General features: G+C 47.8%; 1 protein-coding gene across 1 annotated transcript in view; it reads right to left on the reverse strand.

Moving 5' to 3' along the window:
- LOC144176849 (intraflagellar transport protein 140 homolog) overlaps nt 1-16,871 on the reverse strand; it is a 78,939-nt gene that overhangs the window by 46,807 nt on the left and 15,261 nt on the right. Inside the window, exons 2-4 of the mRNA XM_077705236.1 lie at nt 15,351-15,651; nt 7,822-7,845; nt 4,284-7,015 (exon numbers count right to left, since the gene is read on the reverse strand). Coding sequence (XP_077561362.1) covers nt 4,284-7,015; nt 7,822-7,845; nt 15,351-15,651 — 3,057 coding nt within the window. The remainder of the gene's footprint in view (nt 1-4,283; nt 7,016-7,821; nt 7,846-15,350; nt 15,652-16,871) is intronic.

The following is a 16,871-nucleotide window of genomic DNA, read 5'->3' on the forward strand; positions in this document are numbered from 1 at the left end:
TGGCTGCAGTGTCCAGTTTTCTGCGCCCCTTTTCATTGGTCGCGCGATGGCTGCAGGCTGTACACAATGTTGGATTTGTGCAACAACTAAGTGCCATTATGCATCACCACTGTGGTGGGGGTAACAAGCATGTTTATATACACAGGATACAAACACGCCATGTATACACATCTTGGCGAAGCTTGGTGCGTAGTGAAAAAGTTATACCCGCCGCGGTGGCTCAGTGGCTAGGGCGTTGTGCTCCTGAGCACGAGGACGCGGGTTCGATTCCCGGCCGCGGCGTCCACTTTTCTGGTAGAGGGGAAAAGCAAAAACGCTTGTGTGTACGAGATTTCAGCGTACGTTAAAGATCGCCAGGTGGTCAAAATTAATCCGGAGCCTTCCACTACGGCACGCCTCATCGCCTGCGTCGCGTCGCCGAGTTAAACCATACAATTAATCAATCGATCAATCGATCAATCATTCGATCAATCGATCAATCCTTCGATCAATCGACCAATCGACCAATCGATCAATCAATCAATCAATCGATCAATCAATCAATCAATCAATCAATCAATCGATCAATCAATCAATCAATCAATCAATCAATCAATCAATCAATCAATCAATCAATCAATCAATCAATCAGGGAAAAGGTCATGAGAGCCGGGAAAGTATAAAATACAAATATATTTATTAGGGTAGGATGTTAAAGGAAGTGATTGAGGCCTGATGTTTTACGGAAGTTAGGTGTAGCGGTGAGCAGACGCCATTCACCGCTCGGATTCGGCGGGCTTGGGTAAAGCCAGTCGGCCAGACTGGGTGCGCTCATAATTCGTGCTTTTCGAAGGCGTGTTGTCGGTAGTCGGCAAGGCGAGGGAGTTCCATAGAACATGTGTAGTGACATTACCAGCTGAGCATGTGTACGCGCGCACTCAGGCTCATCTGTTTCTTGTGGCGCGAAAATGCGGTTTCCTAGACGACCGCGTCCTAGTGCTATGAATGATAGTGTGCCATTTGCTGGGCCAGTGCTCCGGTACCTGGAATTCTGCCTCGAGACCACAGAGGCCCTTTTAGGGGCGAAGCCCCTTAGGGGCTGGGGCTGTTGGCGTCTCCTGTCGTCTTCGTCGTCTTAATCGTCGTTCGTCTCATGTAGTCATGGTACTAAAACACCAGGAAGCTCGTTTACGCCTCGCGCTGGAGCCCTTCGTAACGCGTACTAAAAAAAAAAATTGGCTGCAATCCACGCTGTGAAGGTGGTTGGAAAACAATTGAGCTTTAAGAGACACCTACAACAATTCCCCATTCGGCGTCACTTGAATTCACACACCTGGTTCTACAAAGAGTGAAAACAGAGGTTCTGACAGCCGTTACCTGAAATTTACGGCGGCAGTGTCCCGAACGCAGCAGCGTCGGCCACGGCCGGGCTCGAGCGGCGGACGCCGCCGCTGTAGCCCGGCCGTGCGTCGGAAGAAAGAAAACGAAGAGGAGCGTATTTCGAAGGGTGAGACAGCGGAACCTAGCATCGTAATTTGCTAGCTCGGGGCTACACCAACGCGCGACACAAGTACAGACGCCCGAAACAGTCTGGTATGTGAGCTTTGTGATTCCCACTTATACAGATTTAAACTAAATAGTTTCGTAAGTTTGGGATTGCGAGAAAACTGACGGAACTTTTATAATCGCTATTTAGGAGAACAAGTTGCTCCATTCGTATTTTGTAATACGTGTTAAAACGCAACCGAATTGCTATTCAGCAATTTAGAAAGCGCAGTCCCATAAGCAGTGCGCAAAAGGTGGCGTTTTAACGTATCTTTGCGGTACGACCACTTAATTCCGTCGGGTCCGGGCTACCCAGGAGGTTTTGTCGAATAAGTTAATCAAGCCGTGCGAAATAAGCGCGCAATGGACGCGAGGCTGCGCCAAAACAGGCCCAAAACCGTCGCTAAAGCAGACGACAAAGCCGACGGAAGGGTCCCGCCGACGCGCCCGCCGGGTGAGCAGGGGGAACGCTGGGTAATAGCGCCCGATCGCCGCGCCATCTACACAGTTCCGAGAGTGAAAAGCGCCCTCCGCCTCCCCAGCCGCATTGGGAGTTTGTTGTCCCACACGCCACGAAAGAACCGTTGGATGGTAGAGGTAAAATATGCAAATTTAGGTGAAGCATTAGAAGAATAAGGAGGACTTAAAACGGACGTTCGCTACACACCATGTTTTACCATTTTCGCTGCCTCTTTACATTCCCGTGCTTATTAAACATTATCATACACACTTCCCACCACTCTGCATGAAATCCCAAGCTCTCGTAAACTACTGAAGCTGTACACTTTAACCGACGGCGTCGCTTGAAGGCCTTGGCGCTATTTATACAACATCAAGTGCCGGATATTAAAAACAGCAAGGTAAATTTCTATTTGTGCTTGTAAGTGGCACTGTACTGTGCGTTTGAGTGACTTACTCGTCTAGACTTTGACATATCGCCGTCATCTGCCTGAAAGTTTGTTATGTTTCGGTTGTTCAGTTTGTCTCGACGGATGAAGTGCATTGAGAGGTCACATAAGGCCCTTAGTGTGGAAAGTGGGGCGTCGGAAGGGCCCAGAAAAATATGATATCACCAGTGCACAAAGGAGCGAGAAGGTAGCTAAGTCATCACATTGAAATTTCCGTCGCCACGAGTATCCAAAAGTCGTGTGTTTGGAGACATATCGCCAGACCTGGAAGCCCTGCTTAGCGCCACTGCGGAGGCAAGCTCTGGCTTTTGAAAACTGCCACGCGCAGTCAGGCGGCGGGACAGTGTGCACGCACCGCCGAACGCCGCCGCTTGTTCTTGGCCGTCGGCCTGCCTATGGGCTGCGCCGGGATGCGATTAAGCACCCTTCCTGTGCCCCGTCAACTTCTACGCGGACCTGTATACAGTGCGGTCCACTTGTCGAACGTGGCAACGCGATCCAAATGGTCTACCAGCCCTCCACGTCCTCGAAAGTGCCAACCGTGAAAGACCGTGGCGTGCGCTTCCTGTGGAGAACAAACAGCGAGGTAACTCCGCGGAACTGCTTAGTTTTGTGTGAATCGCCCAGGGTGGTGAAGTTACAACCGGGCCAAATTATGCGTGTAAGCCTTCAACGCGGTGACTCCATTAGTGCACGGGTGTCGCCTCCTGATGACTGGTGCACGTTCTGTTGCACGATGACTGGTGATGGTGGTCGGCACGTTCGCCTGGCTCTAATTGCACCTCCGCCACAAATGTGTCATATTTCGCAGCACGGAACTTTTAAAGACGATAGTCTTTCTTGGGCTACTTAAACCCAGAAATTTTGGTCTGTCTGTATGTCTGTCTGTCTGTCTGTCTGTCTGTCTGTCCGTCTGCCTGTCTGTGATTCGATTCAGCCACCCGGCCAAAGCAAAACAATGCCTGAGCAATAGTCTTATATAGTCACAGCTAAATCTACCCGTCTATGTCCGGTGTAATGTTCATACTTGTCAACATTGTTGAAGAAGAACAAGACATTACGCCAATATGAGACAACAAATCAATACAGAAGTGATATTTGCAGTGTTCCTTTATAAAAAATCAAACATGCTTGACTTTTGCGAAATTAAATACTTCATCAACTGCAGAAAAAGAATTCACTCCGCCGTCGCCTGCTGTCGCCCGCGCCACTATAGCTTCTGGCGCCATTTTAAGAAATCAACCGGCAACAGTTACGCAAGGTTCCAGTAGATAGGTTTCACGTTGTGCTTGCAACGCACGTGGAGTAGGGAAACGCGGTTCTATAAACGTTGAAGTAGGGCGCCTCGATTAACGCTCGTCTTCGCCGTACGGCAGCGTTCGCATTGAGACACCCGGTTTGGAGCAGTGGAACGCGGGAAATTTAAAATAATTTAAGCAAACATTTGGCGTCTTTACCCTGGGAGGAGTGCGACGCAAGAGGAACAACATGAGAGGTGAGCGGGAAAGCGAAGGGAGGCATTTACTTCGCAAAATCCGATAAAGACTATCGTCTTTTGACGGCATTTGCAACGAAAGGAGCAGATACGCGGCCAATTTTTTCTTTTATTTTGTTCGGCTATTTTCCTGAACCAATGACCAGTTACATAAAACTTTTGGCTGTCGGCTTTTCCTCAATACCAATACAACAAGGCATCGGTGCACAAAGTTTGATATTCCTCAAGTGGTGGTGAAAACACTACAAAAAGCAGTGAGTGAAAGGGTGCATGTATTTGAACACTAATAGGAAGTTAACAGCGAAATTATCTTTTAAAGTGAGCATCAACGCAGCCCATATACAGCATCAACATACCTGCAGCGCCAGTTCGGCCGCCTTGGAAGCCCATCCTCCCCGCTGGTAAAGGGTGACCGCCTTCTCCAGGTCCTGCGGCCTCTCCTCGAAGTAGCGGGCCGCCTCGAGCGCCTCCTTGGGCCCCGCTTGCAGGGCGAGGCTGAACAGCTGGTCGTCCATCTCGTTCTCCCGGCAGACCCTCACCGCGTTGCCGAACGCTCGGGCCCTGGCGAAGAAGTGCACCGCCTGCAGAACGTTGTCCTGGTTCTCAAGGTAGCGCGCCAGGTGGAAGCAAGCCGCCCTGTCTCCCGTCTCGTTGGCGATCTCGCACGCCCTGTCTACGTTTCCGAAGTAGCAGTGGACGCGAAGCAGAGACAGGTAATCCCGCGCTGCTTCGTAGAAGTGCAGCGCGGCTTCCATCTCCCCGACACTTTCCATGTACTGGGCCCACCATTTCAGCATGTCTGCGTTTCCGCTGGCGCGAACATACTGCTCCAGTGCTTGCGGGTCATCGAATAGCATCCGAGGCACGTCAAACAGGTGAGTCTCGGCCTTCTCGTACGCAGCTACCGCTTTCTCCAGCTCACCAGACGCCTCCAGGTGCTTAGCGTAGTTGTGGTACGTGGCGCGCAGCCGAATTCTGTCGTGGCTTCTGGCTACTTCGATAGCTCGTTCCCACTGACCAGAGTCTTCAAGAAGCCTGACCAACAGGTCGTAACGGCCACAGCTTTCCAGCAAGGACTGCGCTTCCTGGACCATTCCCAGCTGGAGGGCCAGGATAGCCGTCTGGGCCTCAAGCTCAGGTTCGTTGTCCATGGCTCTTCTAACAGACCACGCACCACGCGCATGCGCCATTTTCCCCAAGCATATCCTGGCCACGTCAAGTCGCTTAGTCTTCACACACATGCGGGCCATGTTCTCCCATACTGCCTCATTCTTGAGCGCTTTTATGGCCTTAAAAGCCTCATCCATGTCCCGTAACGTCATGAAATAACTGAACGTCATGATGGCTTCACGAACGCTGTCATCGCAGTTTTCGAAGCCAACAAAATCTCTCATCGGGAGTTTGAAGACATGTTTCGAACCCGCCACTCTAACCGCAGCGCCTGTTCGGTCGACATCAGTAGAGTGTTTAGCCAGCAGGTAATAGAAAGGTACCTGGACACCCATTAAACGGAACCTATCTTTGAGTGGAAAAACGTCTTGCTCCAAAATTCCGTGTTCCGTGGTTACGAACAAGGACGCCACCACGACACTGTGCCGTTGATTATCTGGCAGGTCTGTTTTACCATCTATGTGCCGGGCCTCGCAAACAAGAAGCCTGGGATCGCTTTCATCCCAGTAATGTGAGATGGGTGCTCGACTGCGCACTGTACCGCTCACCGTGGCCCCATTTTTCCCATTCATGGTTTGCCCGGTATCAAAATCGTATTCGAATAATACGTCATCCTCGATGCTCCATACGAAGAGAACGGAGCCTTCGCCGCGAACCCTATGGTTCCGATTGGAGTCCCCGACGACGAGAATACTCACATTAGTTCCTGTACAATTACATTTTACGCTGGAAATTCTTTGAGCCGACTCGCTTTTTCGTCTGGCAGCAAGGGGAGTCTTAAGCTCCGCATGAAGCTTGGCCTCACGTCTGCTAAGGTCCCATACACGAACTCGACCGTTGGATAGACCCAAAGCCAGGAAGATGCCTGAAACATCGATGCAAACGACGCTTGCTTCTTCTTCGGAGACAGGGATAGCTTGCTTTAGAATGCCCTGGAAAGTTTTCGCCTGTAATTTGCCGTTTTCTACAAGGTACACGCTCGCTTCGTGGAGTCCAATAAGTGCGGAGGCCGTGTTCATAGCTCCAAGAAATTTGGCCGATTTACTGCCAGGAAGCGTCTCGTAAAAGAACAAGCGCTTCCCGTTAGACACGGCCACGTGATGGAGACAGACAAATATGGACTTCACGGGGATTTCGGTTTGCAAAACTATTTGGCTGCCGTCCGACACACTGTCAATAATTACTTGCTTGGCTGCTGTTTGGAGAGCGAGGCGGCCTTCCCGGAAGTCGAAGCGCGCTTCTTGTTCCACTAGAAGAAACAGGTCCTCCCCCGTCAGGGCACCCCCGATTCGATGAGTCTCAGACCAGGCTAGTTCTCGCACGGGGCTGCGCAAACTCGCGGCCAGCTGCGACAGCCAGTGAGTTGCACCTCCGTCGTGTTCTGTCAGTGAATACACGACCACTCGCCCGGTATTCGTACCGACAAGAAGGGTCTTACCGTGTGCATCTGCTACGAGGCACGAGACGGCTTCTCCATATTCCCCTCTCTCCGGCAGCGTGAGTACAGTGGTCTCTCCGGTTTGCAAGTTCAGCAAGCGAACACTGGCTTCCCCAGCGGCGATGGCAACGATTCCGTCCCGGCTGCCTACCCACGTGACCACCGTTTCTGCTCCATGACCGCTAACTTTGAAGCGGCTCTGCTCCGAGAGCGACCCGTCGTCCGCCACAGAGAACTCGACAAGGGTCAGCGTGTCGGTGAGCACAACCAGCGCGTCTCTCGAGGCGTCGTGCAGAAGACGCGCCACACCGGCGTCCATCTGGTAGACGTCCCCGCAGCTGCCGTTCTCGCTGACAAAGTAGATGACTCCCGTCGTCGAGCCGACGTAGAAATCGTTTGCGGCTGCCTCGTCCGTCAGCACTGCGGCTCCGCTGTTCTTGTCGGATGGCGGGAGCGCCTCCTCGCCACCCGCGCCCAGTGCTGGAACGCTGGTTAGGAAAGCAATGCGCACAGTTGGAATGCACAGAAACTTTGATATCATTGCTTTGAAAGCGCCAAACAATGGAGCACGAGAGACAATGTGAACAGGCACAGAGATCACTCGCAAGTACATTCATTCAACCGAACGCAGTGCCTTTTGATGGTACGCATCCAGGCGAAGAGAACACATTACATGCGGGTGATTACAAAACAACCGTACGTGTAATGGTGGTAGCCCAAAACCAAGAGCTACATTTTTCTCTACACGTAACTTCCTTTGAGCGACCTTTCACATAACCGAATTTGTCTTGTTTCATTTATTTAATTTCATTTCATTTATTGTACCTTCAAGGCCCGAAGGCTTTACAGAAGGGAGTGGAGTTCACACATAATGCAAACACAGGAAAGGATACCAAAAACAGGAAAAATCGAGAAAAAACAAAAACAAAACAAAAACGCGGATTAACGAAAGTATTTTTCTATAGCATTTTTAAATGCAGACAAATCGGTTATGCTAGCAACTGAGGCGGGGAGGTGGTTCCATGCAGTGGTGGTTTTTGGAATAAAGGAGTAGAAAAATGAATTCGAGTGGTAGTGCGGAACGAACAATTTATGGAGGTGATCAGTTCGAGACGATATATATGAAGGGGCAGAGAAAAATTGACTTCGTAATTAATTGGGATAGTAAATTTTGTGCAGTAGTACTAATCGGGCTAGTTTCCTACGGTGTGAGAGGAGACGAAGGTTTAAGGTAGCCTTCATAGATGTTACACTTGCTGTACGAGAGTAGTTAGCAAGAATGAAACGTACACTACGATTTTGAACAGACTCTATTGCATTTGTTAGATATTCTACTCCAGGGTCCCAGACAGAAGAGGCATATTCAATCTTAGGGCGTATTAGTGTTTTGTAGAGAAGTAGCTTTACGTTAATTGGGGGCATAGAGAAATTGCGACGGAGGTAACCAAGCATGCGGTAGGCGCATTGTTAGTGATATGGTTAATGTGAGTTTGCCAGGAAAGGTTAGATGTTATGTAGACGCCTAAGTATTCATAAGAGGTGAGCTCTTCGAGTGCAGAATCCATAATGCGATAATTGTGTAAGTTAGGCGGAGCAGTACTGCGGGAAATTCTCATTAGTTTGCACTTTTGGGTGTTAAGATGCATCTTCCAAGTATTACACCAAGTAGAAATCTTATCTAGGTCAGACTAATGTTAGAGTGTCAGAATTTGATGATATTACACGGTAAATGACACAATAATCGGCGAATAACCTTATTAGGGATGTTACGGAGTTAGCCAAGTCATTAATATAGATCAGAAAAAGCAAAGGTCCGAGAACAGAGCCTTGCGGAACCCCGGAGGTGACAGGACAAAGCGCCGAATCAAAATTGTTAGCAGAGACAAATTGTGTGCGGTTAGAGAAAAAGTTTTCAATCCACAAGATAATATTAGGGTCAATGTTGAGGGCACTAATTTATGACAAAGTAATTGGTAAGAAACAAGATCAAATGATTTAGAAAAGTCTAAGAAGATGGTGTCAATGTGAAATCCATTATCTAACGCGGCACAAATGTCATGCGTAAATGAAATAAGCTGGGTATCACAAGACAATGATTTACTGAAGCCGTGGTGACTGGATGACAAGAATGAATTTGGTTCTAGAAAGTTAGTAAGCATGGAGTATATTATATGCTCTAGAATATTGCATGGAACACTTGTTATAGAAATAGAACGGTAATTTAGAGGTGAATGCACGTCGCCAGATTTAAACAATGGAACCACCTTGCAGTCTTTAAAATATTTCGGCAAAGAACATGACAAAAGAGACTGCGAAAAAATATTGCTCACAATTATACATGAGTACACTTCAGTATTTTTCAAGAACTTTGAATTGATGCGATCTATTCCTGAAGAAGAAATTTTTAAATTACGGATCAACTTCGCGACACCATCATAATCAATAATCAAGGGCTCCATTACCGAGAAGTTCATCTTAGCAGGTTCAGGTAAAGAAGTGCAAGGTTAAAAGGTTATTCGAAAATGATTTAGAAAACACGTCATTAAGTACAGAACAGCATTTTTCAGGTGTAACAATAGCACCATCTACATCAGTTAACGATACAGTGTTATATTCAGAGCCCTTGATGAAATTCAAATTTTTTTAATATTATCAGACAAAAGAGTTGGCAGAGTGGTGTAAAAGTAAAGCGCTTAGCTTCTTTGATGGAATTTTTAAACAGTGCGGCAATCTCATGATATGCACGCCAGTTATCACTCGTGTTGCGTTTCGTAGCTTGCCGGAACAGCCGCTTCTTTTTGTTCAAGATACGTTTTAGAGATACATTAAACCATAGTGATAGAGATAAATTGTAGAGATACATTGTAACCGAAGCATGTCTTGAAATTTGTCCCCTGTACTGTTGGAGTGTTCCAAACAACCCGACAGTACAGGGGACATATTTCAAGACATGCTTAGGCAACACCAATTTTCGGATCATCGCGGATTCGCACACTGCCTTACAGGAGCTAAGCCAAGGCGTTCCCAACTAACATGACCACCAACAAGAAAACCGGTAACTCCATGTTGCGAAAGAGCAAGGCCTGCGAGTGAATCTTGCCTGGACACCGGGGCACACGGCGGGCACAGACGGAAACCAGCATGCACCTAATGCTGCTAGGGAGTGCTTACTCACCACATCTCCTCTTTCAGTGATGACACGTTCATGTCATAAGATTACCAACTATAGATGAATCTAGCTGCACGGTTTTGGAGTAACTCAGGGTCGTCTGGAAGACATGATTGTCGTGGGTTCCCAATTAGCGAAACATACTCGAGTTTTGTTCTTGCCATGACCGGCTTTATGGATGGCGGACTGCCCATAGCAGCCGGCTACAACGGGAACCAGCTGTGCAAAAAAAAATTAGTGGGTAGGGACGGCGCGCCCAGTCAGGTGGCGCTAAATTTAATACCGGACCTACGACTGCTGGCATAAATGTAGCGGTCCTTCCAATCAATACCAACAAATTTCAGTCCCGATACGCCCCTTAGCTGCGCAGACGTCAACGTACACAACTAAACTACACTGGTATTGTCGGCCTTCTCGGCTAGCTTGCTTTGAGCATTTCCGTTAATTCACACTTTCAGGACTTTTATCGACTTTGGCTGTACGTTGAGGAGCTTTCTTTTTGCAGGAAGCTCGTTTGCGCACGTGCAAAACTTGACAGGAGAACCTTAGTTTATGTTTAGCAGTTCCGACCTGGCCATTTTGATTGGGGCAGCGCGCTATTCTTGCGCGGAAGCAAAACGTTTTTCCAGTGAAGGAATCACAAGTCGACGGAAACTTTTTCACGGGTTGCGGCTCTTTCACATAAAGTGTGCCACCCACGCTAGTTGAAACTTCCTCGAGGTGACCTTCCATCCCTATAAATAGCAGTGTTGGATATGCGACAGTTACCCCTGTTCAGGGCCTACGATGGGAACCGCATGCGCAGTTATCTCGGGGATATCTTTTTGAGCCACTGCCCGCGTGCCGAATCAAGAGGAACCACATGAACCAAAATTGCCTTTTCCCTGCAGCTGTCAACCTTGAACAGCTGCACGCAACAATATGCTGTCTTGTTCACTCAAAGTGCGACGCAAAAAAGTTGCGCAAGATTCCTAGGCAAGTTGAAGTGAGAAAACCAAACAGTTTCTTTCGGCTGGGTTTGCCGCCGAGTCTTCTGCCGATGTTGACTATATATTCTACGTCCCAACAGCGGACTCGCTGCGGCTACTTCGGGCGGAATCCCTACCCATGCTTCTGAAACTGCCTCGACAGAAGTTGAATGACAACCAAGACTGCAGGCGCTATTTCTGCGCAAGCGCGTCAAAGAACTCAGTAATAACACCCTGTCCGTACACAATGATCGGCCCACACAACCGACTCAGAGACGCAGGCTACCCTATTCCGTTGTTCCGCAGCTCTGCAGAAAACGTCCTTGAAATGGTCAACGCTAACGTGGCAACAAACCGGTTTCAAGAAGAAAAATGTAATGGTCGCCTAAACGTTATACCATACGTGCATGTGGTATCACACCGTTTGAAGATGATCGGCGATAAGGCAGGCGTGTGGACCGTTTTTTCAGCGCCTAACAAACTGGCGTCCTTGTGCGCCGAGGTAACTAATAGCAACGAGGGCCAAAGAGTCATATATGGGAAAAAGTGTGAGAACTTGTATGTGAAATGTGCAGACTATGTGGTGTAGAAATCCCACTTTCACGCGGACAAGTTTACGTAGGCAAGATGGATAGGTGTGTAAATGAGTGCCTTCGGGAACACGCTTACACTATGCGCATAGGAACTGGCAGTAATCTTGCAACACATTGCAAGCAATATGAGAAAAGTGATTTCCACACAAAGCATAAAGAAACGCCCATTTTGAAACGTTATCGAGACACTCGCTACAGGGAAATTTTGGAGGCCTAAGTGATTGGCATTCGGGGAGCACGCCAACGATTGCACTTTTAGAACTAGAGGTCGCATATTTATCCAGTTCAATCGAACTTGCACTAGATAGCAGCCTTTACAATTTGCATTTGGTTGTTTTATAATTAATGTAAGCTTTCATTGTATATATGGAGTGATATCTTTTCCTTGAACGGACGCATGCTTGCTCTCTTTGTTTCACCGTGTATTTAATGTTTTTGTAATAAATCGTTCTCCAGTTGATCCTCAGCGCTCTAGTTTGCCCCTTCTTGCGCCCTCGTCTCTGCGCTGTTTTTGAAGCTTAATTATGCGTACTCCGCTATCCCAACGTCAAGCCTTAGTACATCACAGGACCATCGATGCACTTGCGAAGGGGAGAGTTCCGTCACTACGCTGCGGTTTCCTTGACGTTGTAAACCAATTTTGAACGCCAAATAATTTTTATTTGCTGCTAAATGGATTGACCAAGAATATATTTTATCGTGGTGGTGGGCTAGAGCCAGTGCCGAAAGAATATCGAAAGCGCCGCGCTCATGAGCGTTGAACAGCAATACAAACATGTGGGAAACGCGGAGGCTTCTACTACCCAAGGCCTCCTTCCCTGTGACGCCGCCTGGGTAGCGCATGAGGCCTACTAGAAGAAATGGTTTAGCTAGTTGTTTATTGCAGCCTAGTTTCTCTTACCATACCGTCGTATGATCTTTTTGGTGGGTTGTTGTTTTAGGGGAGTAATTAGAAAGTTGATTTGTATTACTTTGTGGTCGCTTACTTCCGGCAAGTACGAAATAGATTTTGGACTTCAAGGAACGCTGGTTAGTAGCGAGGGCCTAAATGCTTTTACAGTTTTTGGTTACGCGGTTGGGATTGAATACAATTTGAGCTAAATTAAAGTATAAGCAAACGTTAAAAAATTCACTTGGCTCACTCTGCAATGCTCCGTAAACAGTTATCGTCAATACTAGGAAAATTAAAGTCACCAAACAAGATAATATGGGCATTAGTATATTTCGGTACCTATGTGGCGCGTGCAGGTACACTGCATAAAAAATGCCCTTGCCAATAATGAGTTCCTTGGCAATTATAGCAGTACGATTGATGTTTCTCATGCGAATTTTTGTAAGCTTGTACTTTGAAGGCGCTGTGGCCATGTGATTTTGTTTGTTTTACCAGTTTTGTGCGGCCTCGCACAGACAACCGTCACGCCTTTGTATATATTTTTTCACGAATAAAATGTTTAATTCCGCCAGAGCGCTCGTCCCAGCCTTTTCTCTCCTTTCTTGCGTTTGTTTGGCATTTGAATCGAAGACGAATGGTTTCCAGCTTGCCAAACTTTCTAAACCACTGCAGCAGCACCAGCCCGTTCGTGTCCGGGGCATCCCGGAGGCCTGTCCCATGTTGCGACGCCTAGTTTCTACAGCGGACCTGTTTAGAGAGACGCAACGTCCGTTGATGCTCGTCCCGCTAGGCGAAGGTACACCGCTGGGCCGAGAGATGTCGCCACCACTTCGACAGCCGTGCAGTGCGCTATCTCGGCTCGTGTGCCGGGGCCCGCGCCGCATGTCTACCCCCCTATAAATGCACTGATACGTAATTTATTAGACCTCCATGGGTGAGCTTCGAGTACGTACTATCGACGTCAAATGAAACGCGAGCACGGAATAATGAACCAGAACGTGCAAAATTGAAAAATACTTTTCGTAGAGTTCATATAATGTCCTGCTACTGGTATATTTGAAATCCCCATTTCCCAACTTTCTTTTTGTAACTGAGCCACGCGTCATTTTGGCTTGCATGGAAAGAAATTGCGCTATTTGTGTGTTCAGGTTCATATTTTCGTGTTCGCGTTTCATTTGACGCCGATAGTACATATCGCAGCGAGTGGCGTTGTGAGCGTCTCCGACTCAGCGGGAAGTGGCCGCCAGCGTGCCGAAGTGAGCTCCGCGGTTTCAGAAAATTTGACAGGCGTGGAATTGGCTTTAATTTTTTTATCGCGTCATTTTGCCTCAGCGCGTCAAAAACAAGAGAAGGCTATGTACAGAAGCGCCAAACAGAAAAGAAACCGAAATAAAGGACTGCAAAAAAGCGACATAACGCGGGCGGCATTGTTACTACAGAAAACTCTATAGGCCAGTTTTCGAACTCTAGGCCCTTGGTACGCCTTAGTTCGAACTCTATCAGTGCGGTTGTAAGGATTCTTTTTTTTTTTTTTTTTCAATCGTCTGACTCACAAGCTTTCTGGCTCACGGATTCTGCACCGAGGGCTGTTTGTGATGAAGATTCATGCAGTGCTGCGGTGTCGTGATGCTGTTACACCAAAACAGTAACTGCGATGTATTAATACTTGTAAAAATAAATCTTGAAAGGTTCTTTTTATGCTGATCTGCCTTGGACTTAGTAGTTATGATTGATTTGGGTAGTTTTGTACGATTCGTTGCGCGAAAACGGCGGCCGTTTCTAAGGCGGTAGACCTAAGAACTGGCACAGTTAAACGTCATCTTCAATACTGTGAACGCATACACAGGCATTTGGTGAGGTAGAAGAACGCGACACAACTCAGAGTCAATCAGAAAACGCTTCCAGTCAAGATGGCGAGTTCACGTAAGCTCCGGAAATCAATGATGGGGCCCACGTTATCAGCGGAAGAAGAGTGCCTTTCACGGCCGCCTCATCGAATACATCGGGAATGCATACAAGTTTTCTTAGGGTTTTAATGCTATATCAGCCTTGATCAGAACAATTTCGTAGTCAATGTCGACTGTTGGTTATTCACGCACAGGCTATACAGTCGAAAATGGGGCCCCAATAAGGACAGCTATTTTTTTTTTTGAAGACCGCCGAGTGATTCATGCACCCAAAGGAAACAAATGCATCTACGGACAGCGTTCGAGGTGAATTTCACCTATACTCTTAACTTTTGAAGTTGCCGTGTCGAATGAGCGAATGGCGTGCGTCGAATCGAATACGGTGGGGGCGACGCTTATTTGTAATTCGGTAGAACTGTTCAAATATTTTTGTGCTGCTCTCCCGACAAAATTGAGAGGTCAAGGTTTAGCGCCGAGCGAGAGGCTTCCCAAGGCAGTAAGTACTGTTGGGACTGAATGAGGAAGACAGTTAAGGCATAAAGTTGGGCTAGTTGGTTATCTCACTGCATTTTACTAGCGAAAAATAGACACAGACGAAAAAGAAGCACACAGGACACTCAGCGAGTGTCCTGTGTGCTTCTTTTTTGTCTGTGTCTATTTTTCGCTAGTAAAATGCAGTGAGGAAGACAGGCGTGGAAGAACTAAGAGGCTCGCTAGTGTATCGCAAACGATGCAAGCATGAACCGCCTCTACCAAAGCGCAGTTCCTCGAAGGAATAAAACACAGTAAGCACGAACAAAGAAAGATAAATAAAGACTGCAGCGTGTAACTGCCGTTATCCCCCAATGAAATGAGATTCTATAATTTTACGAGTTTTCTGCAATTCTCATTGTTGCTTAGCCTCTGATGGTAGCTTGTTTCCGCCATTCCTTATAATTGCCCGTTTGAACCTATTGGTAACGAGATAATATCGTAAACAAATGCCCTTAACTGCTTTCAAACTGCGCAATTTGTTGCGGAGTGACTTGAGCTGCGCGACATTTGTCGGGCATTTTGCCACAGTGCTCACTAGCTTCCTGCTCCCTCGAAGGCCATCTAAATGACACTTGCATGCTGTGTGGTGACCACTTGCACCCATGTGCGGCTTCGTGCGAGAAAGAACTGAGCTTGGTGGTTTCACTGATTGCGTTATGCATGCTGAGCTCTGGAACAAGGAGGCACTGACAGTCAGTGCGTACGTGAACCCTCGGAGAGCGTGACGTACGAGTGGGACGGCGAGGTGGCACTGGGGCGGCGGTCCCTGAAGGCGACGTCGGCGAGCGAGTCCCTGAGCTCGTGGTAGAAGGCGGCGGCGAAGGCGGCCGGTGGCCGGCCCGAGGCCTTCCAGCCGATGCAGGTGCCGACGGCGTCGATGGACACGAGCCGCGTGCCGGCGCCGTTCCACAGGAGGCGCGCCACGGCGCGCTTGTGCTGCGTCTGCGGCTCGTGCAGCACGGCCTGGCGCTCGTCCCACACGCACAGCTCACCGCTGTCCCATCCCAGGGCCAGCAGGGGCGCCGGCCCCGGGTGCCAGCACATGGCGCTCACCTGTGCAGCACAACCACCCACGCTACGAGCTTCAGCAGACCTTCCGCTTCAGGGGAACTTCCGCTTCAGTGAACCCTTCCCAAAGTAAAAGTCCGGCAAAAGATTCGATCGAGTGTTTTTGCGTTCCGAGTGATGTTACTGAGACTTGCCGCGGGATGTGTTTCCCAGTTTCGCGAATACATTTTGGCAGGAGCGGGTGGTATTTCTAAAGCTTTCACGTTGGCATGTTGGGTGTTGGTGAGGCCACTGCAGCGACCGCCTGGGCGTTGCCCAGCAGCGCGGTCCTTCCCTCGTCTTCCACTAACGCGAGGCACATGCAGTGGAACGCTTTGGAGCCCTGATTATGAAGCCGCTTTGATGCAACAGACGTCTGAGGTGGCCTTTTCACTGAATGAGAAGAAGTCACTCTTCAATAGCAAAATACTTGTCCAACTACAGACCCACCTCAATCCTATACCTCGCTTTTCAAAATGTCTGGAAAAAATAACAACAGAATGGCAAACTTCTGCGAAAAAACATTAACTATTATAATTTCTTACTCTGGGACCTCCTCATGTACTCCGCTTATCTGTTCATTTATATGTATGCTTACTCTTCAATGAACTTCAAACTTCAAAAAAAAAAAAAATGAAGAATGGCTATTCCACACAGTCAGCCCGATCCTCATGCAAAGAGAGCTCCTTCTGCAAGAAATCGAAATAAAACTCTTCGCGCTAGTAATTTTCGTAGATTTCTCTGATGAGCTTGACCACATTAACCAGTACACATTATTAAAAAAAAAAATAGAAGCCTCAAGTTTTTACGGGACTGTTCTTAGCATTAATAGAATCGTACCTTGAACATTATCGCATCAAGTCTTTATAAACGATAAAATGCCTAGTAGAAAACGCCATCAAATATGGGCCACTTCTTTTTAACAGCTATATTAAAGACATAAGTATTGATGACACCCCGAAATATATTATTTATGCAGATGGCACTAGCTTTTTTTTTACCTGAAACCACACTACACAGCTGCTAGGTCCCTCTAGCCCTGTTCTTAATCAAATAAATGGAGTAAATTAAATGGAGTAACTATCACCCCATGCAGAAACAAAGGCCGTGCTTTTCAGAGCCATAAACCAAACCATAAGTATTGATAACTCCGTTCAGATTGGATATTTCGCCAATGAAATAGCCCCGCCACGAAAATCCTTGGTGTCATATTTGAAGTATACATC

Source organism: Haemaphysalis longicornis, unplaced genomic scaffold, assembly GCF_048455015.1.
Source record: "Haemaphysalis longicornis isolate Haplotype H1 unplaced genomic scaffold, Haemaphysalis longicornis Haplotype H1 scaffold_1, whole genome shotgun sequence".
Taxonomy (NCBI): Eukaryota; Metazoa; Arthropoda; class Arachnida; order Ixodida; family Ixodidae; genus Haemaphysalis; species Haemaphysalis longicornis.